This window comes from Heterodontus francisci, chromosome 5 (assembly GCF_036365525.1).
Source record: "Heterodontus francisci isolate sHetFra1 chromosome 5, sHetFra1.hap1, whole genome shotgun sequence".
NCBI classification, from domain to species: domain Eukaryota; kingdom Metazoa; phylum Chordata; class Chondrichthyes; order Heterodontiformes; family Heterodontidae; genus Heterodontus; species Heterodontus francisci.
The window spans coordinates 58,813,934-58,829,142 of NC_090375.1; the positions used below are offsets into that span (position 1 = coordinate 58,813,934).

Below are 15,209 nucleotides of genomic sequence, written 5' to 3' on the forward strand. Positions count from 1 at the left end.
TTCATTGGGAGAGGGAAGTAGGGCTCAACTGGAGGACTGGGGGTAATTTTCACATTCACCTAATGTCCATTAAACTAGTGGAAATAAAGATTGGGTGAGTCCTATATTGGGTGGATTACTGTCCAAGTGGGTAAGGTGAAAATTATTCCCATGAGTTGGAATACTAGATTGTGTGAAGAGTCCTGCTTTCAATATAGGAAGAATTTGGAGAGGCGTGCTGTGAATTGCACTGTGCTATGCACTAAGCCGCAGTGACGAAAAGGATCCCAAATCTCTGCTCGCTGGTCTCAACTGGAATAATTGGCGTTAATTCCCTATGGACTCGGGTGGAGAAAAATCAAGCCCTTCATCACAGTCCAGTGACTCCTGCTGGAAGGCGAGTGTATCTGGATATCAAGTGAGGACATCATCCAGCTCAACTGCCTTGATCCCTGTGGTCGATTAGTTTCCAAACACACATTGTTGAGTGCAAAGGTTCCAAAGGGTTGCTATGCCTGTGGAACTGTGTCTCACCATGGCAGCTCCTTCAGGAAAAAATGTGGGGAGTGGAGGAATGAAAGAGGAGTACTGATACATTCTTTATCATGTTGCAGCACATTCTTTCTCTTGGCCAATCAGAGAGTTGCATTTATGCTGGTCGGGTCCAGTATAGTTTAAGCTTGGTTTATGAACAGCAGTAAGCATCTTGCCAGATTTCTTTTCTAAACTGACTTCAGATTCTCAAGCTGTCATGGTTGAATTTGAATGTGCATTCTGTGGCTTGCTAGTCCAAACTTCTGGATTACTAATCAGAAACCACGACAATACCACTCTTGATTGCTTTCCATTGACGCCTGCTGGGAAGTGCGTCCGTGTGGATATCAGGTGAGGGACAGCTGTGTAACCTGACCCCCTCTCGGCTTGCGCATGAGAAATAGCTCGGAGATTGTATCCCAACAGAAGATGGTTTGGAGATTCAGCTGGAATGGCTCCAAGATCGTATTCTAATACAAGTCTGCATCATCAGACAGGAGCGGGGGGGGTGGGGGGTGGGGGGAGGCGGGTGGGAAACAAAAGCAGTGGAAAGTAAAGGAGTGTAAATTTTTTTTTAAATGATCGTGCCCCTCAATATCTCTGTAACCTTCTACAGCCATCCGAAAACTCTGCATTCTTCTATGGAGAGTGACATAGTTGATTCTGAGACTAGGGTCCTGAATCTTAGTAAAGGAAACTACTAAGGTATGAGGCTCGAGTTGGCTATGACGAATTGGGAAACGTTACTTAAAGAGATGACGGTGGATAGGCAATGGCAAACATTTAAAGAGCACATGGATGAACTGCAACAATTGTTTATTCCTGTCTGGCACAAAAGTAAAACAGGAAAGGTAGCCAAACCTTGGCTTACAAAGGATGTTAGAGATAGCATTAGATCCAAGGAAGAGGCATATAATTTGCCAGAAAAAACAACAGACCTGAGGATTGGGAGCAGTTTAGAATTCAGCAAAGGAAGACCAAGGAATTGATTAAGAAGGGGAAAATAGAGTACGAGAGCAAGCTTACGGGGAACATAAAAACTGACTGTAAAATTTTCTATAGGTATGTGAAGAGAAAAAGATTGATGAAGACAAATGTAGGTCCCTTACAGTCAGAAACAGGGGAATTTATTATGGGGAACAAAGAAATGGCTGACCAACTAAATACTTTGGTTCTGTCTTCACAAAGGAAGACAGAAATATCACACCAGAAATGTTGGTGAACACAGGGCTTAGTGAGAGAAAGAAACTGAAGGAAATCAGTATTAGTAGAGAAATGGTGTTGGGGAAATTGATGGGATTGAAGGCCGATAAATCCCCAGGGCCTGATGGTATGCATCCCAGAGTATTTAAGGAAGTAGCCCTAGAAATAGCGGATGCATTGGTGGTCATCTTACAAGATTCTATAGACTCTGGAACAGTTCCTACAGATTGGAGGGTAGCTAATGTAACCCCACTATTAAAAAAGAGAGAAAGCAGGGAATTATAGACCAGTCAGCCTGACGTCAGTAGTGAGGAAAATTCTAGAGTCCATTATCAAAGATTTTATAGCAGAGCACTTAGAGAACAGCGGTAGAATCGGGCAGAGTCAGCATGGATTTACGAAAGGGAAATCATGCTTGACAAGTCGACTAGAATTCTTCGAGGATGTAACTAGTAGAGTTGATGAGGGGGTGCCAGTGGATGTGGTTTATTTGGACTTTCAGAAGGCTTTCGACAAAGTCCCACATAATAGATTAGCATGTAAAATTAAAGTGCATGGGACTGGGCGTAGTGTATTGCGATGGATAGAAAATTGGTTGGCAGACAGGAAACAAAAAGTAGGGATAAATGGGTCTTTTTCCAAATGGCAGGCAGTGACTAGTGGGGTACCGCAGGGATCGCTGCTAGGACCCCAGCTATTCACAATATATATTAATGATTTAGATGAGGGAACTAAATGTAATATCTCCAAATTTGCAGCTGACACAAAACTGGGTGGGAGGGTGAGTTGTGAGGAGGATGTAGAGGCGCTTCAGGGTGATTTGGACAAGTTGAGTGAGTGGGGTAATGCATGGCAGATGCAGTATAATGTGGATAAATGTGAGGTTATCCACTTTGGTAGCAAAAACAGGAAGGCAGATTATTATCTGAACGACTATAAACTGAGAGAGGGGAATATGCAGTGAGACCTGGGTGTGCTCGTACACCAGTCGCTGAAGGTAAGCATGCAGGTGCAACAGGCGGTAAAAAAGGCAAATGGTATGTTGGATTTAATAGCGAGAGGATTCAAGTACAGGAGCAGGGATGTCTTGCTGCAATTATACAGGGCCTTGGTGAGGCCACACCTGAAATATTATGTGCAGTTTTGGTCTCCTTATCTGAGGAAGGATGTTCTTGCGATAGAGGGAGTGCAGCGAAGGTTTACCAGACTGATTCCTGGGATGGCGGGACTGACGTATGAGGAGAGATTGAGTCGGTTAGGATTATATTCGCTGGAGTTCAGAAGAGTGAGGGGGGATCTCATAGAAACCTATAAAATTCTAACAGGACTTGACAGGGTAGATGCAAGAAGAATGTTCCCGATGGTGGGGGAGTCCAGAACCAGGGGTCATAGTCAAAGGATATGGGATAAACCTTTCAGGACTGAGATGAGGAGAAATTTCTTCACCCAGAGAGTGATGAGCCTGTGGAATTCGCTACCACGGAAAGCAATTGAGGCCAAAACATTGTATGTTTTCACGAAGGAGTTTGATATAGCTCTTGGGTCTAAAGGGATCAATGGGTATGGGGCAAAAGCGGGAACAGGTTACTGAGTTGGATGATCAGACATGATAGTGATGAATGGCGGAGCAGGCTCGAAGGGCCGAATGGCCTACTCCTGCTCCTATTTTCTATGTTTCTAACTTTAACCTCTTGTCAGTCCCCAATTTCTTCAATCCACCATGTCTTCAGCCATTTAGGCATTAAACTCTGAAAATCCCTCCACCTGTCCTCCTTTAAGATGCTCCTTACAACCTACTTTGTCACCTCTCCTAATGTCTTCTCCTTTGACTTGCTGTCAATTTTTTATCTGATTGCCTTGGGATGTGTCACTATATTAAAGGTGCTAACTAAATGCAAGTTGCCATTGTTAAGCAGGAAATACCCGATTAAATAATAAAATCTAAACTACCATTATTTAACGAGTCAGATTGGTTCAGTTCAGACCGAATAATTACAAGCCTGTTAGTCTGCCTCAGTAGTGGGCAAATTACTGGAATCAATTTTGAGAGACTGGATAAACTGTCACTTAGACAGGCACAGATTAATCAAGGATCGTCAGCATGGATTTGTTAAGGGAAAGCCGTGTCTGACTATTGATTGAATTTTTTGAGGAAGTAACAAGGAGGATAGATGAGGGTAGTGCAATTGATGTGATTTGCATGGATTTTAGCAAGGCTTTTGACAAGATCCCACATGGCACACAGATTTAAAAAAATCAAAGCCCACAGGATCCAGGGAAATGTAGCAAGCTGGATATAAAGTTGGCTCATTGGCAGAAAACAAAGGGTAATTGTTGACGGGTATTTTTGCAACTGGAGGGCTGTTTCCATTGGGATTCCGCAGAGCTCAGTACTGGGTCCCCTGCTTTTTGTGGTGTATATTAACGATTTGGACATCAAATTAGGGGGAATGATCAAGAAGTTTGCAGATGACCCAAAAATTGCTTGCGTGGTTGATAGCAAGGAGGATAGCTGCAGACTGCAGAAAAATATCAGGGGGGCAGAAAAGTGGCAAATGGAATTTAACCTGGAGAAGTGTGAGGTGATGCATTTGGGGAGGTCAAATGAGGCAAAGGAATACACAATAAATGGCAGGGTACTGAGGGGTGTAGAGGAAGTGAGGGACCTTGGAGTCAATGTCCACAGGTCTCTGAAGGTAGCAGGACAGGTCAGTAAAGTGGTTAAGAAGGCATATGGAATCCTTTCCTTTATTAGCCGAGGCACAGAATATAAGAGTAGGGAGGTTATGCTGGAACTATATAAAACATTAGTTAGGCCACAACTTGAGTACTGTGTGCAGTTCTCGTCGCCTCATTACAGAAAGGATGTAATTGCAGTAGAGAGGGTACAAAGGAGATTTACGAGGATGCTGTCAGGACTGGAAAATTGCAGCAATGAAGAAGTGTTGGATAGGCTGGGATAAAAACAACATACTGCAGATGCTGGGAATCTGAAATAAAAACAGAAAGTGCTCGAAAAACTCAGCAGGTCTGGCAGCATCAGTGGAGAGACAAGCAGAGTTAATCTTTCAGGTCAGTGACCTTTCATCAGTTCTGACCTGAAAGATTAACTCTGCTTCTCTCTCCACAGATGTTGCCAGACCTGCTGAGTTTTTCCAGCATTTTCTGTTTTTATTTTGGATAGGCTGGGGTGGTTGTTCTTGGAACAGTGGAGGTTAAGGGGAGATTTGATTGAGATGTTCAAAATTGTGAGGAGCCTGGATAGAGTGGATGGGAAGGGTCTGGTTACCTTAGCAGAGGGGTCAGTGACCAGGGGACATAGATTTAAAGTGACTGGTAGAAGGATTAGAGGGAAGATGAGGAAAACTTTTCTCACCCAGAGAATGGTGGGGGTTTGGAACTCTGCCTGAAAGGGTGGTAGAGGCAGAAAACATCACCTCATTTAAAAGGCGTCCACCTGAAATGCTGTAACTTGCAGGGCTGCAGCCCAAATGCTGGAAAGTGGGATTAGGCTGGGTAGTTCTTTTTTTTGCCAGTGGAGACACGATGAGTCAAGTGGCCTCTTTCTGTGCCGTAAACTTTCTATGATTCTAGTTTCACTCAGAAAGTTGTGCATTCAAGCCCCACTCTGGCTCTTGAGTGTCTGGAACAGAGTTTCACCCACAGAGAGCACATATCAGGCTCAAGAATCAGCTCTCTCCAAAGGATTTTGCATTCATAAATGACCAGAAAATCCTATGCGGCCTGCAGATCGCATGACTATAGTCGAGTCGAAGAGACTTAGTAGTTGGCAAGAAAAAAGACAGAGGCGCAAGGGGAGAGCCAACTGTGCAACAGCCCCGACAAACAAATTTCTCTGCAGCACCTGTGGAAAAGCCTGTCACTCTAGAATTGGCCTTTATAGCCACTCCAGGCGCTGCTTCACAAACCACTGACCACCTCCAGGCGCGTATCCATTGTCTCTCGAAATAAGGAGGCCCAAAAGAAAGAAAAAGAAATAAGTCTCCTAGCAAATGGAGCATTGTGTCATTAAGTATGAACTTGGAAAGGTACTGGTTAAGGCTATGATGGCAAGATTGTGGAGTTGGCATACTGTAAGGAAGTGATCAAATGAACCTTCTGCATTCTAACGGTCTTGTGATTTTTTTTTTTATAGAGAGCAAATTGGAGAGGAATAGCGTAGCCGCATTCTTGTTACTGGTTAACAACTTCATTCGAAACCATACCATAAATCAGGAGAATTTCATCCAGTGCAATGGCCCAGCTGTCATAGGTGCCCTGCTACAAAAGGTAAGGCCTCATTGTTGGACAGACTCTCTGCTGCACACCTCCAAGAACTGTATCTGGGTGCACGGCAGCAAGGGCCACAAGGTTAAGTTGATGGTTTAAAAATGTGGACCGGGTGTTGCCATGGGTTAGATGCTGGCATTTCAATTCAGTGTTTTAAATTTAACCCATGGTGGCCTGAAGCTACATCTTGTCTATTTCAGTATCCTTTGTGAAGGAGAGTTTGGTGGTCAAAATTCAACTCCCAGTAGTCACAGGCCTACAGCATGCAACTGACCCCTAATTCAGAAACAACACGGATGGTCACAATGATATAGTGAGGGTTTCTTCTGAGGTTGGAACATAGGAACAGGAGAAGGCCATTCAGCTACTTGAGTCTGATCTGCCAACCATTAGACTATGGCTAATCTCCATTTACCTGTCCTTAAAACCCTTCTCCAACAAAAATCTATTCATCCCAGTCTTAAAAATGTAAATTAATGCAGCATCCAAAGCTTTGCAGCAGAGAATTCCAGATTTCTTTGTGTGGATAGGTCTTTCCTATTTTCCCTCCTAAAGGTTCTAATTCTAGTTTTGAGATTATTAAATAGAATTACAATAATATGCAGCGCAGAAATAGTCCCTTCGATATAACCAGTCCATGCTGGAATTTATGCTCCACTTGAGCCTCCTCCCACCCATACTCATCTAACTCTATTAACAAAACTCTCTATTTCCTTCTCCCTCATATGATTATCTAGCCTCCTTTAAATGCGTCTATACTATTCGCCTAAACTTCCTATGGTAGAGAGTTCTACATTCTCACCATTCTCTGGGTAAAGAAGTTTTTTCTGAATTCCCTACTTGATTTCTTAATCACTATCTTCTATTGATGGCGAGAGAAGCAGATGTTTCAGGTCAGTGACCTTTCATCAGAACTGGCAAAGGTTAGAAATGTAATAGGTTTTAAGCAAATAAAGTGGGGGTGGGTGGTTTATGACTAAAAAGGGGGTGGGGGTGGGGCAGAAGATAACAAAAGGGAAGGTGTTGATAGGACGAGGTCACAGAGAATAACTGACCAGAAGGTCATGGAGCAAAGGCAAAAAGGGTGTGTTAATGGTGTGGTGAAAGACAAAGTGTTAGTGCAGAGAGGATGTTAAATGACAGAATAATGAACAGCCCTGACCAAAAGCACAAACATGAAAAAAAAGTGGGCAGGCACATGGTGAAAAAAATGATGAAACAAACTAAAATAAAATAAAAATAAAAAAAGGGGGGGGCCAGTTATTCTCTGAAATTACTGAACTCAATGTTCAGTCCAGCAGGCTGTAGCATGCGTAATAGGTAAATGAGATGCTGTTCTTTGAGCTTGCGTTGATGTTCACTAGAACACTGCAGCAAGACCAGGACAGAGATGTGGGCATGAGAGCAGGGGGGAGTGTTGAAGTGGCAAGTGACTGGAAGCTCGGGGTCATGTTTTTGGACTGAACAAAGGTGTTCCGCAGAGCGGTCACCCATTCTGCGTTTGGTCACCCCAGTGTAGAGGAGACCACGTTGTGAGCAGCAAATACATTATACTACATTGATATGGAGTACAAATAAATTGTTGCTTCACCTGAAAGGAATGTTTGGGGCCTTGGATAGTGAGGAGAGAGGAGGTAAAAGGCCAGGTATTACACCTCCTGCGATTGCATGGGAAGGTGCCGTGGGAAGGGGACGAGGTGTCGGGGTAATGGAGGAGTGGACCAGGGTGTCGTGGAGGGAATGATCCCTTCGGATTGCTGACGGGGAGGGGAAGATGCGTTTGGTAGTGGCATCACGCTGGACATGGCGGAAATGATAATGATCCTTTGGATGTGGAGGCTGGTGGGGTGGAAAGTGAGGTCAAGGGGAATGCTGTTACGGTTCTGGGAGGGAGGGGAAGGGGTGAGGGCAGAGGTGCGGGAAATGGGCTGGACATGGTTGAGGGCCCTGTCAACCACAGTGGTGGGGGGGGTGGGGAGAGAATCCTTGGTTGAGGAAAAAGGAAGACATAGCGTTTCTGATAGCCCTGGTCTAAATTTTGGCGGAGGTGGGATGGTGGTGGAAACACCTCCCCCTGCCACCATTCCACCCAATTTTATACTCTGCCCGCCTCCAAACACGCCACGGGGGAGAGCATGAAATTCCCTTCTCTGTGTCTCTCTATCAAACCTTTCATAATTTTAAAGACCTCTATTCAGTCAGCCCCTCAGCCTCCTCTTTTCAAGAGTAACAAAAACCAGCCTTTCATCCTTTCCTGCTGGGTATAACCTCACATTTCTGTTGTTATCCTTGTAAATCTTTTTTACACCATCTGTATTTCTACTATATCCTTATTATAATGTGGCAACCTGAACTGTACACAGTACTCCAAGTGTGGTCTCACCAAGGTTCGATACATAACCTCTTTTCAATTCTATCCCTCTAGAAATGAAATCTACTGATTGGTTTGCTTTTTTCATGATCTTTTTACACCTCATCAACATTTAGTGATTTCTGTATTTGTACTCCCAGTTCCCTTGGTTCCTTTACCCCAGTTAATACTTATTTTCTGAGTTATATATGACCTCCTTATTTTCCTTACCAAAATGTAATACCTCACACTTATCTGTGTTGAAATTCATTTACCAATTATATGCTTATTCGGCATTTCTTGTAATTTCTTGCAGTCCTCCTCAATATTGACTGTTACCCCCCCACCCCTCAATTTGGTGTCATCTGCAAATTTAGAAATTGTTTTTGATTCCAAAGTCTAAATTGTTAATATAAATTGCGACTTTGTTCTTGATTCCCATAAGAGGAAATTGTTTCCCTGTATTTACCCTCTTGAAACTTTTTAATATTTTAAACATGTCGATCAGATCACCTCCCAATCTTCTATTATCAAGAGAATACAAGCTAAATGCAACCTATCTAAGCCCGAAATCATTCTGATGCCTCTGCAAACTTGGGTTGAAGCTGAGACACATTTGTGAGGCACCTGTAAAGGGGGCTTTACAATCTTTCTAACCCGTCTATACTTGCCCTGGGATCTTTACTGGGACAGTGTAGAGGAAGCTTTACTCAAAATCTAATCCACGCTGTACCTGACCTGAAGCGCTTGATAGGGCAGTGCAAAGGGAGCTTCTACTCCGTATCTAACTTCTGCTGTACCAGCCCTAGGAATGTTTGATAGGACACTGGAGGGTAATATTCCTCTCTTTCAGGAGCACCTAATTAACATGTTAACAAATTTTTCTTCTAAAAATAGGGGCTGCGATGTTATTTTTGATTGGAGCACTTTCAGCCACATAGTCCAATTTTATTTAAATTGCCATCCATCTTCCAATGCTGCACGGGATTAAAAAAAAGTTAATGTTCCCTCTCTAGGGAGCTGGGGACGGAAGTGGATGTCCCTGTGAGAGCTCCAGCAGGGAAAAGGAAATTGATGGCAAACTTCAAAAGACGTGTGGTTTCCATTGTAGTTAATGAGATTTCATTAAACTTAATGAAGTCTCGTTACAGTTAACCGATTTCATTAAACTTAACAAGGTTGTTTTGTCAGGTATCATTATCTTGGAGTAAACATTTTCTTTAAACCTGTCAGTTTTAACAAAAAGAAAATTATTACATTTGCAGAAAGTTGGTGGGTGACTATTCCTGCTCAGTTAGAGCTGGAGTAATTATACTTAAATTACCTTAGAACCACAGGCTACAAGAAGAAAGTAATAAAACAGAATTTATATAAAGCTTAGGTTGCAGTTTGTGTACCCCATTATAGAAAGGATGTTAAAACCGTAGAGAACGTACAATGTAGATTCACCAGGATGATGGTAGGAATTAGAAACTCTAGGTATAAGAAGAAACATGAGTTATCCCTAAACTATACACTACTCCAGCATCTTCCCGTAGAGCAAAAATAATCCCTGAATTCCTTTTTCCACTATCAACTGTTTCCTTAAACCCCTTTCCTCTTCCGCCTCCACCTTTTCTTCCAACCATAAGTGTGAAGAACTCATGGAATTCTTTATCACAAAGATTAAGACTATCTGCTTCGGCTGCTTCTGCTGCTTCCACCCCACGCCCAATACATTGTACCCATCAAGCCAAGCCTCCGGCAAGGCTGCCCCTGCTCCATCCCTCAACCACATCTCTCTCCATCACTTTCCATTCCCTCTCCAAGCTTATCCTCACTGTGACACTTTGACCTCATTCCCACAAAACTGCATCCATAATAACTTAATTTCCTGGACCTCAAGCTGTCAAGCATTGTAACTGGTTCCCATTGCTCAGTAATTGGCCCCATCCCTTTCAAAATACTTGTCATCACCCACCTGCTATCCCTCTATCCTTGTGAACTACCGCCCCATCCCCAAACTCCTCTTCCTCTCCAAAGTCCTTGAACATGTTGTCGCCTCCCAAATCTATGCCCATCTTTCCCGAAACTCTATGTTTGAATCTGCCTTGGCGCATCTGCTGCTGAAGCTCTAGACTTGATTATTCCAATATTCTGCTTGCTGGCTCCTAACCTCTGAACTCTAATGTCATGCAAAACTCGACTACCAGTATCCCAACTGCATCAGGGCTCGCTCACCCATCAACCTAGTGTTCACTGACCTACAATGGCTTCCAGTCACCTAATGACACATTTAAAATTTGCATCCTTGCGTTAGCCTTATGATTAGCCCACAACAATCTCTGTAATCTCCTCTAGTCCTACAAGCCCCATTCCATCTCTCCATTCCTGCAATTCTAGCCTCTTCTTCATTTCTCTCTTTCACCCCATCATTGGTGGCCTTGCTTTCAATTGTCTAAGTACCAAACTCTGGAGTTCTCTCCCTAAGCCCCTTTGTGTCTCCACCTCTCTCTCCTTTAAGACCGTCCTTAAAACCCATGCTTTTTGACTCTTATCCTCATTTGGCTGGAAGCCCATTTTTGTCTTATTACATGGGCTGGATTTAGTTGTCAGCCCAACGTCGGGTTCCGTGGCAGGCGGGGAGGTGTGGGCTGGAAAATCGGAGTAGCAGCTGCCGCCATGGAGCCTGATGCCTGAATTTCAGGCCCGATCTTCCCGGCGGCAGTGAGGCTCCATGCTGGCATCCACACTGCTCTGCAACGGGACCCAACTTTACATATTTAAAATACCTCTCTGCATAAATTTAAATTTAATTCCCCGTGATCTTGCCTTCAGATTCCAATCTTGAGCACATCGTGCAGCACTCACGCGCCTTCACTTTTCCATCCAGGAGAAGCTGGCGCCACCGAGTTGGGGAAGGGGGAAACTCTTCATGATTTGTATGGGGAAGGGGGGTCAACTCTGTTTGATTTGTATGGGAAAGGGGTCAACTCTACATTATGTTGAACTGTTTGCAGGGCTAGCAGATTTTTTAAAATGGCACCAGATCCTGCTTCTGCATCAAGTGATGCGGTGAACGGCATCACGAATGCTGCCCCAGCCATGTGATTGGGTGATTGGGGGGTGGGGGGGGGTGGTGGCTGCCGTCAAATATTAAGTGGCAGCCCACTATGGTATCGTGGCAGCGTGCGTCCTGTGCGGGGAAGCCGCCATTTTCTGCACCGGCAGCAGGTCAACAAAATCCAGCCCCGTATCTGTGAAACAGTGTGGGACTTCTTTCTGTGTTAAAAGCACAAGTTGCTGTTATTTCCATGGGAGCAGGAATGGCTAAGAGGAGATTTAACATAAGTTTTTAAAATTATAAAAAGTGAATTGGGAAAGTCTATTTTCTCTGCTAGAACATTCAGTGATGATGGGCCATCAGTTTCTAATTCTCACTGAGTGAGGACAGATGTCACAGGGAGTGGATGATGCAGGGACCATTATAACTTTTAAGGGAAAAAAGATATGTATTTGTAGTAGAAGAGGACCGAAAACTGTGGGGAGAGTATGGCAGTGCTCTACCAAAGAGCTGGCACAGACATAATGGTGCATGGTGGTGTTGAAAGGAGGAGATCATAGAATCGTGCAGCACAAGAAAAGGCCACGCAACTCGGGTTGCTTACGCCAGCTCTTTGCGAGAGCTATCCAATTAGTCTGACTCCCCAACTCTTTCCCTATAATCCTTCAAATACTTCCTTTTCAAGCACATATCCCTTTAGCCTATTATTGGTACAGTCCCTATCAAGATGTCCCTCAGCATGTTAAATATTATGACCTCAAAGTTGCACAGAGAAATAGGTGATCGGGTTCGCAAGGAAAAGAAAACTGAATTTCTTTTGAAAGTTACTATTGAATCTGCTACCACACCCTTTCAGGTCATGAATTTCAGATCATCATAACTCGCTGCATTTGAAGAAAAAAGCATCTTATCTCCCCGGGTTCTTTTCACAAGATGTAACATAAGTAATATAGATCTAGACAGGAGTACAGGCCCATGTATAGATAGGCATGCACCCCACTTTTCATCCTCCTTAGTTGCGCAGTTCATCAGTTCTTTTGAAACCTTTACCTTCAAAGGATCTCCCAGCATATCCATGAGACTGAACTGCAGTGCTCTTTGATTAAGACCTGTCATTTGTTGCACAACATCATTATTTCTCTTCATCCTCCTTCACCACCAAGTTAGAGATTAAGGTTGAGAAATAGTTAAATTCATTTTACATGGAAGAATTAGTTATATTAAATTTTGTGGTTACTTCATGGAATTGAAGGCTCCAAAAGCAATTAACAGTACAATATATGTACGGAAGGTGACTAAGGCCAGCCGGCATATCCTCCATTTAAATTTGCTTTATCAACCCCAACTGGAGGCTTGATTCTCTTTACCTGGCTTCCGAACTCAATCATCTGTTTCTTTGTACAATTTTGAGATCATAATATTTAGCAGGACTAGGGACATCTTTATAGTGATTGGTACTGAAAGTGGGTAAAAGGTTGTGAAATGCAGATGCCAATGGTGTAGTGGAACTAGAAACAATATATGATAGGTTGGAAAATAAAGAAGGGAGCCATCTGGAGGGTTGAGCTGTATTGTGAATATCTTTTGCGGCAAAACATCTCTTATGATCTTGGATGCTCGTCATAGGTGGAATATTTAATCTTTAATAAATCTGCAAGCCTTTCTGAAGCATTACAACTATAAGCACAGGACTGCAGCTTCTTGCCTTTACAATAAAAATTTCTCTTTCCTAACAACCACTCCGTTTCTTTATATACATGTCAGCCGTGGCTCAAAGGTAACCCTCTCACTTGAGTCAGAAGGTCATAGTTTCAAGTACCACTCTAGAGACTTGAACACAAAATCTACGCTGCTACCTCAGTACAGCACCGAGAGAGTGCTGGACTGTCAGAGATGCTGTCTTCCATATGAAACTGAGGCCCCATCTTCCCTCTCAGGTGCACATAAAAGACCCCACGACACTATTTGAAAAAGAGTAGGATAGTCCTGATCAATATTTACCCCTCAATCAACATCACTACGATAGATTATCAGATCATTTGTTTGTGGGATCTTGCTGTACACAGTTAGTAGCCATATTTCTATATTACAACTTGATTGTAAAGAGCTTTGAGATGTCCTGTCATCATGAAAGAAGCTATATAAATATGTCTTTCTTTGACATAGGTTCCAAGCCACAGAGTGGATATGAACGTACTCATGGCTTGTCAGTTTTTGATGGAGCAGGCAGCTAGCGAAGGCAATAACCTCCTACTCCACTATATGTACCAATACCTGCTCTTTGACTTCCGCATCTGGAGCCACAGTGACTTCGCCGTTCGATTGGGTAATGTTTCACATATCACTTGGAAAACCTTTTGCTGATCTGCGAAATGCAATCTGTGCAGGAGGACAAAGGATTGGGGAAGAATGAAGTAGGAGAATCAGGTCAAGTCCAGACTGAAAATAGTCCAGCGCAAAAGAAACCGATTCTATGTCAGCAAAAAGTCTTTGAAATTTAGACTCTGTCTCTAGCTTTCTGATCTCTGTGTGGTCATGTACTGAGCTGCTGGAACTGGCCTAACCCAATCTAAATCTTTCCCTCTGAATGTGGTAAAAATCAAAAATGAAGAGTAAATTTAAACTAGGAAATCCCCAACTTTTCAGAAGATTTTAAGAAAAGTTAAAATTAAGTTCAGAGTTTGCAAATTATGATGACCAAGGGTTGGAACTGGATGGGACAGGAAGGCCAACATTTATTACCGATCGAAAGTTTGATGCAATTGATTGGCTTCCTTGGCCACTTCAGAAGACAGTTAAGAGTCAATCACATTTGTGTGAGACTGGAGTGACACATACTGCGCTGAAATTTTATGGAGGCCCTGTCCACCAGCTTAAAAGTCGGGGGCGAGCCCGCCTCTGCCGGGCCTGGAAGCCTGCAGCAATTTTGCTTGGTGCCGGCCCTTAATTGGCCTCGGTGGGATTTCCACTCCACTGAGGCAGGAAGTCCGCCTCTAAGAACTGCCAGCCAATCAGAGGGCTGGCAGCTCTTCAGTCCTAGCAGTGCCACCCAGCGTGAGGAGCAAGAGGGACGCCAGCCCCGATAAAGGTAAATGGGGTTTCGGGCCTCGCCGGGGACAATCGGCTGGGTCCCAGCAAGGGGAGTGGGGGTTGATCAGGAGGGTGGGGGAGGTGCTCCAGCAGGAACGGCTTGTGCTGCTGGAGGTCCCTCTGTGGTGCCCAATCAGGAGGGCACTCACCTCCAGCCTGTAAGGAGGCCGCCTGGTATGACCAGGCAGCTGCCTCCGCTGATGAAGTGCCTGGCGTGATGTTAAAATACCAGCGGCGGTGGGAGGAGGCTCTTAATTGGCAATTAATTGGCCAATTAAGGGCCTGAATTGGCCTGGGGAGGGCGGGCAGTTTGCCACCTGGTAAAATAGCAGCGGGAGCAGGAAGGCGACGGGAATGGCACCGCCCGCCTCCCACTCGACTAAAAGCCCCCTGTCTCTCTCCCCCCCATCCCCCCCTCACCCTGCCTCCAGCACGCTCCTGGGGGTGTTGTAGCCTAGATAAGGGCAGCAGGTTTCCTTCCCTCAAGGCCAATAGTGAACCAGATTATAATAGACTAGCAACTTCGTGATCACTTTTACTGATAACCTTTATTTCCAGAGTTCAAATTCTCAAATTGCCATGGAAGCATTTGAACTCATCTTTTCAGGATGCTTTGTGCAGATCACTGGATTATTACACAAAAACAAGAAATGCTGGATTCACTCAGCAGGTCTGGCAGCATCTGTGGAAAGAGAAGCAGAGTTAACGTTTCGGGTCAGT

At 44.0% G+C, this 15,209-nt stretch overlaps 1 protein-coding gene across 3 annotated transcripts in view; it reads left to right on the top strand.

Moving 5' to 3' along the window:
- The window catches only part of nbeal2 (neurobeachin-like 2), a 314,989-nt gene that overhangs the window by 174,872 nt on the left and 124,908 nt on the right, over positions 1 to 15,209 (top strand). For all 3 annotated transcript variants that reach the window (XM_068031502.1, XM_068031504.1, XM_068031503.1), the window contains 2 exons: positions 5,873 to 6,006; positions 13,566 to 13,725. In XM_068031502.1, the coding sequence (XP_067887603.1) occupies positions 5,873 to 6,006; positions 13,566 to 13,725 (294 nt within the window). The remainder of the gene's footprint in view (positions 1 to 5,872; positions 6,007 to 13,565; positions 13,726 to 15,209) is intronic.